The sequence below is a fragment of the Galeopterus variegatus genome, unplaced genomic scaffold (genome assembly GCF_000696425.1).
Source record: "Galeopterus variegatus unplaced genomic scaffold, G_variegatus-3.0.2 Scaffold679, whole genome shotgun sequence".
NCBI classification, from domain to species: domain Eukaryota; kingdom Metazoa; phylum Chordata; class Mammalia; order Dermoptera; family Cynocephalidae; genus Galeopterus; species Galeopterus variegatus.
Window position 1 is genome coordinate 790,483 of NW_007726790.1, and position 9,584 is coordinate 800,066.

The 9,584-nt window shown below is 38.5% G+C and overlaps 1 protein-coding gene across 1 annotated transcript; it reads right to left on the reverse strand.

The window, feature by feature from the left end:
- Positions 1-645: 645 nt before the first annotated feature.
- On the reverse strand, positions 646-1,975 carry LOC103589359 (hemoglobin subunit beta). Its single transcript, XM_008571314.1, has 3 exons — positions 1,838-1,975; positions 1,493-1,715; positions 646-873 (listed from the first exon to the last, which is right to left on the reverse strand). The coding sequence occupies exons 1-3, from the start codon at positions 1,927-1,929 to the stop codon at positions 745-747; spliced, it is 444 nt and encodes a 147-aa protein (XP_008569536.1). The 5' UTR covers positions 1,930-1,975; the 3' UTR covers positions 646-744.
- Between the last annotated feature and the right edge of the window lie 7,609 nt (positions 1,976-9,584).

Here is a 9,584-nt window from a genome sequence, read left to right on the forward strand (position 1 = left end):
ACTATTAACAGTCCACTCCTTCCAATGCAGACTGTGAAAGAGTGAAAGGCCCAGGGAGCCCAACGTTGCAGGTTCCTGGTCATTGTCATTGGTGGGGGCAGAGAAAGAAGGCTCAGGAGACAAGGCAGACCAACCACTTCCCTGTCTTTCCTCCTTACAGCAGATTTCTAGAAGACAGTAGAGACAATTTATATATTATTTAGATTGTATAAATCATATAGAGTCTAACGGTGGTCAAGGGAGGAGGAGCAACGGAACAGTAAAACACGGAAGGAAAACCTTAGAGGAAAAGTGGTATCTTTAAGTAGAAGACCTTAGTGAAGTTAGGGCTCTGAGGCTTTTGACAGAGAAAAGACATTTATGGGGACAGGTGAAGAAAATAAATAATTTAAAACAAAATATAAGAAAAAACTGACCCCCAAATCAAGCTGCCACTTGAATCTTTTTTCTGAGGGGTGAATAATAGGCAGAAGGGGCTGTTTCCCACATACCTTTGCTTACAGCCTCACCTTCTTTCATGGAGACCAAGATATAGGCATATTTTCACAAAGTCTGAACTAACCCCTCATTTCTTTGTGTTTTATATGCCTTGCTCTCCCATGTGTCATTCTAAGTGAAAGACGCAGAAATAATTTAAATACAACATTGCAATGAAATAAATGTTCTTTATTAGGCAGAAGCCAGAAGTTCAAAGCCCTTTATAATTTCCCAATGTTAAGCAGTAGGGCTCTGAGGACATGGTGCTCAGTGGTACTTGTGAGCCAGAGCATTGGCCACACCAGCCACCACCTTCTGATAGGAAGACTGCACATGTGGGGTGAAATCCTTGCCAAAGTGGTGGGCCAGCACAACCACCAGCACATTGCCCAGGAGCTGTGGGGAAGAGACGAGAAGTATGAACATGATTATCAGGGGAAACCAGCTTGGATACAGAATATTCTACTTCATCTCAAGTCGTGCTTATGGTTGTAACCATAAAATAAAAACAGAATCATAGCTGCGTCTTAGCTGCTGCTATCAATATGAAACCGCCTGTATCAGCCAGAATTTATATGCAGAAATATTCCTTCTATTGCCAAAACCCAGAAATTAAATTACCATTCCTATTTTTCAGAGTTGTGCAAAGAAACATGAAACATTTTATCCTCCTTGCCTTAAAGGGAGATCAGAGAATGTATTATATAGGAGGCAAACAAACAAAAATGGCGATTAAAATAATAAAATTTAAAAAAATTTACAAATGGAAAATAAAAAGTTTAATGAAAAAAATAGAAGAAATTAAGAAGAAGAAAAAGAGAGGGAAATAATTAAACAAGGTAGAACATGAATAGAGAACTTAAAAAACTAAGTGGTTCTGAAGGTCCAGAGTGATGTGACTAGATGCCTTTTTTCATTCTAAACTGGACACTAATACCTATGCATCTGCTCCATGACATTTACTTGACCATAGATAAGAAGAGAAAGAAGAAAGTTGAGGGACCCCCAGACTCACCCTGAAGTTCTCAGGATCCACGTGCAGCTTGTCACAATGCAACTCACTCAGTTTAGCAAAGGTCTCCTTGAGGTTGTCCAGGTGTTGCAGGCCATCACTAAATGCGCTTAGCACCTTCTTGCCATGGGCCTTCACCTTAGGGTTGTGCATAATAGCATCAGCAGAGGACAGGTCCCCGAAGTGCCCAAAGAACCTCTGGGTCCATGGGTAGACAACCAGCAGCCTGAGGGGGTGAAAACAGGAGAAAGGGAGTCAGTGATGGTGAGAAACTCAGGAGACTGTTCTGTCTCCACATGTTCAGCTTCCATTTGCTTCCTTAAGCTTCCCTGTAACCATGATACTTACCTGCCCAGGGCCTCACCACCGACATCGTCCACGTTCACCTTGCTCCACAGATTACTGATCTCACCCTTCTCCTCAGGAGTCAGATGCACCATTGTGTCTGTTTGTGAGGTTGCTAGTGAACTCGGTTGTGTCAGAAACAAGTGTAACCAGCTGGCCCTGCTCTGCCTTTTATGCCCAGCCCTGGCTCCTGCCCTCCCTCCTCCTGTGAACACATTGGCCTAGGCCAGGGTGTGTCTCTGAAGGGTGAGGCCTGAATGATGATGGCCATACCTGTCCCTGGCAGTTCTGGCACTGGCTTAGCAGTCTGATTTCAGACCTTCTTACCTTCCTCTCCTTATCTCCTGGTCCCCACACAGCAGTATAAACTGCTACTAAAAACATCCCTTTTGGCAAGTATATTTAACAAAGTTTGGAATGACAGCCTGGTAGACCTATGAGAGATTATTTCTCAAACATTTTATTGCACAAATCAGAAACTGAGGTACAGAAAGTGGAAGGGATTTGCCTGCTGTGGTTCAACTTAAGAATATATGCATGAATCTGCTCCTGTGTCTCCAGAATGTGTAAAATAATTACAAGGACAGAATGGATGAAACCTGTTGCGCAGTTCTAAGTATATCTTCCTTCTCCTGATTTGTATTAAATCCTCCTGGTAAGAAAATAAATATTCATTCATTCATGTGTGCATGAATTCATTCATTCATTTGTTTGTCTTTTTTGTTCTTTTGTTTGCTTGTTTGTTTTAATTTGGTTATCTAACCAAATAGGTAATTTTGAAAAATAGGATAAATATAAATCAAGTGTGTCCTGTGCAATAGTTACTGTACTAGGTTGTAGGGATCCAGAGGTGACAAATAGTGACCTCTCAATGCAGTAAAAAAAATGCAGAGAAGTAAAAAGTCAATTACAACCCAAAGCAGTGAGTGATGCTTGGGGAAGCAATGGTTTGAAATGGGAAAATAACCTGGGATGTCTAACAATTTCTGTTTGGGAAGCTCTGGGAAAGTGTCTGGGGGAAAGAGAAGTTTCTTTGTGACTTAAAAGTAAGGGTAGGAAGGTGGAAAGGCATTTCAGCCTTGTCTCAGTTCATTTTTTGTCCTAGGCCACAGAGAATGCTGTTTTAGAATCATTTCCTTGATTCAAATTCTTCACTCCTAATTCATTTCTCTCTATATATTTGTTTGTTTAAATCTTCTTTAATTAGTAATTATTATTATTTTAACCCAGAACTTACTCTTCTATCTCTACAGTGTTACCAATATCTTCCCCCCTCCATTCAATGCAGTAAATCATTAACGTCTAGGCTTGGAAAATAACTTCTAATTGTAAATTTCTGCTCCTTGCTGTTAGATGCAATAAAAGAACAGAGGCAGAAGCACTGCTGAGCTCAGTGCAGCGTCTCAGGATTTCCCGAGGGCCCTGCTAGTCCCTCTTACCACTTTCTGTCATCTCTACCTCCTAAACCTTGCCCCCTGGATTCCACTTTCTTTCAGTAAGGAAAGAGCCATAATTCTTTCATTTACCATCAGGATTTCCCGAGGGCCCTGCTAGTCCCTCTTACCACTTTCTGTCATCTCTACCTCCTAAAACTTGCCCCCTGGATTCCATTTTCTTTCGGTAAGGAAAGAGCCATAATTCTTTCATTTACCATGGTTTGGGTTTTTCCTACCTTAGAATCTTCTCTTGATTCACAATTATCTTTCTGGAACCATCTTTTAGAATCATCTTTCTCCATCCTTTGTCATCATTGGCAACAAAAACAATAGACATCTCTTGTCCTTTCAGCTGTAACATTCCGAAACTCTAGTTACAAAAATAAAACAAAAACAAAAGTAAATTTTAAGTTAAGTCCATCTTTTAGAATCATCTTTCTCCATCCTTTGTCATCATTGGCAACAAAAACAATAGACATTTCTTGTCCTTTCAGCTGTAACATTCCGAAACTCTAGTTACAAAAATAAAACAAAAACAAAAGTAAATTTTAAGTTAAGTAGAATAGATTCTCTATTTCTAGCTGTTCCAAAGAAATTCACAAAATTTCCATTTTCATTTCTCCATTCTCCAATGTACTTTCTCCATCATTGCTAGATAAATAAAGGTTTTCCACCTTTTGTCATCTGCCTTAACCCCCTTCAGGTACTTGTGAACAAACCTCATTCTGATTATTATCAGATATGTAGGAAGGGATTGGTTCCTCTCTATCTAGAGTTTAGGTAAAAATTATATGCCCATATATGATTATAGGAGTAAAAGAGATAAAATTTAAATATTTTCTTCTTATATTTACTCATCTCTAAAACCCTGAAGCAATGAGTATCTAATCTCTGATTATCCCTGGAAATCAATTTTACATTTTATATTCTGGGAAAAGAGGCCTTTCAAATGTTTTATAAATGTTACAGAAAATTTTGACTTGAACTTAGATTTGGTTTTCATATTATTAAATTTAAACTTGCATTAACTTTATCATTGTTTTACATTCTAACTGTTTTCAAGGACTTATTTCACACCCCTGTTATCAAAGATCAGGCACATGTATGTGAAAGAAGGTCTTGTGGTGATGTCTGGATATGTCCTTTGCAGGAATCCTGTCACACAGAAAAACTACAGACTTTACTACATAATAATATGGGATAAGTTTTTACATATATATATATATGTCGCTTGTGTGTGAGTGTGTTTATGTGTCTGTGTGTGTATGTGTTTGTGTGTACGTGTCTGTGTGTATGTGCGTGTGTGTGCGTGTACATGTGTGTATGTCTCTGTGTATGTGTGTGCGTGTGTGTGCATGTGTGTATGCATGTGTGTGTGTATGTGTGTGTGAGTGTGTGTATGTGTTTGTGTGTGTGTATATATTATATATACATAAACACACATATACACATACACACACACACACAAAGAACCAAATTTTCAAGGCTACAGCTTTGAAATCTTGATAGGCAGAAATTAGCACTTTTTAAAAGACTTCTCCTACCATTTCCTGTGCTCAGAAATAGCTCTACTAAGTTCCTCTATTTATTTATTTATTTATTTTATTTATTTTTTTTTGTATGGCTGCCTATGCCATGATTGGCCTATGGGCCGCTGTCTTGTTCCAACAGCTACTGCAGATACCATCATGCGGATTCAGGGAAGGGGCCGCTCTCACTGTTGCTACTTCACAGAACCAGAGTGTGAAACAGACTTTTCTGTCCATTACTCATAACCCTGTAGGGACAAGAGTGCAAGTTTTAATAAGGCTATCAAAAGCTCAGGCATACCAGGCAAAAGTATGCTATAAGAAAGAATAGTGATAATGTGATTAGGTTCAGAGCCTCAGGCTCAAATCCAGATTAGCTTTCGAAGCTTCCATGAAGCTTCTTAGGCCCCCTGCATCTTCACAATTATGAGCTTACCTGCATCCTGTACAGGGGTCCCATAGCATGTCTGCTGTACTTTGATTCCAACTCCACCGACCACAATCACAAGCACACATACATACACCCACACACATCCTGAAAAGAGAAACAGAGAGACAGACAGGAGTTTACCTCTTTTACTTCAATCTGTCAAGCTTCCCTAGTTTCTAATGTTCCGTACCAGGATGGGACTACTCTGAGAAAATTAAGAGGATGAATATTGACTTTCTTCAAGAGAATCATGATATGCATCCACAGGTGTGTGGTGTTGTCATTTGTTTCAAAATGACACTTAACTAGAATGCTTTGGTACGTTCTCTAGTGTCACTCTAAAATTCCCCAAGTGGGACATTTAAACAATCTAACCTATGTGTTTGTGGGTCAGGCATAATCTAGTCTTCTCTCATAGATGGTTACCTCAGCTGAGCATCTGCTCAGAATACATACATGTATACATAAAATGAAATAAATATGTTCCTGGAAGAGCAGAACTCATAGGAATAAATCACATACACACAAATTGTTTGAGAATTGAATAGTTTAATTCATTAAATAAAAAGTCATATTTCTCACCAAAAAGCAATAACGTCAACATAGGCATAACTTTGCTGAATTATATATCCAGTTATTACAGAACAATTGATATCTCAGTCTATAACTTCTTCATTATTATTTCCTCCATTGGTCTCAGCTTTTCACTCAGAATTAGGTTTTGATTACCTCATTAAGTGGGCCATGGTGTTGATTTGCAGAGAACAAATGGACAGTCTTTCCCAAAGTTAAATTTGAGACTGTACCTCTTTACAGACAGAATATTGGCTTCACTCTGGACACCCTTTACAAACATATAGGCATTAATTTATAAGGCCAAATCTCCAGGACACTCGTCTGAGACTCAAGAGATGGATAAACTAGAAAAATCTTGACATGAAACTAAATTATTTTATTCAAAAATGTTTATGAAATCAAGGCCACAGTACTCATATGATACTACTGTGTTCTCTCTCTCTCTCTCTCTCTCTCTCTCTCTCACACACACACACACACACACACACACNCCTTGCCCCCTGGATTCCACTTTCTTTCAGTAAGGAAAGAGCCATAATTCTTTCATTTACCATGTTTTTCCTACCTTAGAATCTTCTCTTGATTCACAATTATCTTTCTGGAACCATCTTTTAGAATCATCTTTCTCCATCCTTTGTCATCATTGGCAACAAAAACAATAGACATCTCTTGTCCTTTCAGCTGTAACATTCCGAAACTCTAGTTACAAAAATAAAACAAAAACAAAAGTAAATTTTAAGTTAAGTAGAATAGATTCTCTATTTCTAGCTGTTCCAAAGAAATTCACAAAATTTCCATTTTCATTTCTCCATTCTCCAATGTACTTTCTCCATCATTGCTAGATAAATAAAGGTTTTCCACCTTTTGTCATCTGCCTTAACCCCCTTCAGGTACTTGTGAACAAACCTCATTCTGATTATTATCAGATATGTAGGAAGGGATTGGTTCCTCTCTATCTAGAGTTTAGGTAAAAATTATATGCCCATATATGATTATAGGAGTAAAAGAGATAAAATTTAAATATTTTCTTCTTATATTTACTCATCTCTAAAACCCTGAAGCAATGAGTATCTAATCTCTGATTATCCCTGGAAATCAATTTTACATTTTATATTCTGGGAAAAGAGGCCTTTCAAATGTTTTATAAATGTTACAGAAAATTTTGACTTGAACTTAGATTTGGTTTTCATATTATTAAATTTAAACTTGCATTAACTTTATCATTGTTTTACATTCTAACTGTTTTCAAGGACTTATTTCACACCCCTGTTATCAAAGATCAGGCACATGTATGTGAAAGAAGGTCTTGTGGTGATGTCTGGATATGTCCTTTGCAGGAATCCTGTCACACAGAAAAACTACAGACTTTACTACATAATAATATGGGATAAGTTTTTACATATATATATATATGTCGCTTGTGTGTGAGTGTGTTTATGTGTCTGTGTGTGTGTATGTGTCTGTGTGTGTGTGAGTGTGTGTATGTGTTTGTGTGTGTGTATATATTATATATACATAAACACACATATACACATACACACACACACACAAAGAACCAAATTTTCAAGGCTACAGCTTTGAAATCTTGATAGGCAGAAATTAGCACTTTTTAAAAGACTTCTCCTACCATTTCCTGTGCTCAGAAATAGCTCTACTAAGTTCCTCTATTATTTATTTATTTATTTATTTATTTTTATTTTTTTTGTATGGCTGCCTATGCCATGATTGGCCTATGGGCCGCTGTCTTGTTCCAACAGCTACTGCAGATACCATCATGCGGATTCAGGGAAGGGGCCGCTCTCACTGTTGCTACTTCACAGAACCAGAGTGTGAAACAGACTTTTCTGTCCATTACTCATAACCCTGTAGGGACAAGAGTGCAAGTTTTAATAAGGCTATCAAAAGCTCAGGCATACCAGGCAAAAGTATGCTATAAGAAAGAATAGTGATAATGTGATTAGGTTCAGAGCCTCAGGCTCAAATCCAGATTAGCTTTCGAAGCTTCCATGAAGCTTCTTAGGCCCCCTGCATCTTCACAATTATGAGCTTACCTGCATCCTGTACAGGGGTCCCATAGCATGTCTGCTGTACTTTGATTCCAACTCCACCGACCACAATCACAAGCACACATACATACACCCACACACATCCTGAAAAGAGAAACAGAGAGACAGACAGGAGTTTACCTCTTTTACTTCAATCTGTCAAGCTTCCCTAGTTTCTAATGTTCCGTACCAGGATGGGACTACTCTGAGAAAATTAAGAGGATGAATATTGACTTTCTTCAAGAGAATCATGATATGCATCCACAGGTGTGTGGTGTTGTCATTTGTTTCAAAATGACACTTAACTAGAATGCTTTGGTACGTTCTCTAGTGTCACTCTAAAATTCCCCAAGTGGGACATTTAAACAATCTAACCTATGTGTTTGTGGGTCAGGCATAATCTAGTCTTCTCTCATAGATGGTTACCTCAGCTGAGCATCTGCTCAGAATACATACATGTATACATAAAATGAAATAAATATGTTCCTGGAAGAGCAGAACTCATAGGAATAAATCACATACACACAAATTGTTTGAGAATTGAATAGTTTAATTCATTAAATAAAAAGTCATATTTCTCACCAAAAAGCAATAACGTCAACATAGGCATAACTTTGCTGAATTATATATCCAGTTATTACAGAACAATTGATATCTCAGTCTATAACTTCTTCATTATTATTTCCTCCATTGGTCTCAGCTTTTCACTCAGAATTAGGTTTTGATTACCTCATTAAGTGGGCCATGGTGTTGATTTGCAGAGAACAAATGGACAGTCTTTCCCAAAGTTAAATTTGAGACTGTACCTCTTTACAGACAGAATATTGGCTTCACTCTGGACACCCTTTACAAACATATAGGCATTAATTTATAAGGCCAAATCTCCAGGACACTCGTCTGAGACTCAAGAGATGGATAAACTAGAAAAATCTTGACATGAAACTAAATTATTTTATTCAAAAATGTTTATGAAATCAAGGCCACAGTACTCATATGATACTACTGTGTTCTCTCTCTCTCTCTCTCTCTCTCTCTCTCTCACACACACACACACACACACACACACACACACACACACACCAATCTTCGTTCAAACATATTAAACATAGTCTATAAGGCAACACCATTAGGAGAACATAGAAATAACCATCTGCAAAATGATGACATAAATTTAAACCAAATACTAAGGAATTAATTCTACTCCTATACTTTTACAGACACGCTACTCTTACAAAGAATATGACTGTACTGAAAAGCTGCTAGATCTCTTTCCATCCTTTGACATCCTCACTCCCAATATGAAGACAATAATGCCTGTATATGGTAATTGTTTCCACTCTGAATATTTAGAGCCCTGACCACTTCAAGGCTGGCCCTGGTGAGTGCACGGAACAAGAGCTGGCAAAGCCACTTGCCCCTCCTATGAAGTTGCTTGGAGGCTGCAGGGGAGAAATGGCCTTAGTGGCCCCCAGGCCAGTAAGAACACTAACAGGGTTTCTGTGGACCTACATCGGAGCAAGGGACCACAGACTACTGAAGAAAGGAGCCACTTAGAGGCTGGTGAGTCATTGCAAGGGACCAGTGTATGGCCCATCCCATGGGAAGTGTTTGGAGTGTGGGGGATGGGGGGGATGGGCCCACCAGGGGAACACTGGGGCACAGCATGGATAGCTGATCTGCCCTCCAGTCAGCACATGACCACTCAGTAGAAACGGGTCCAAAATATAGAACTGA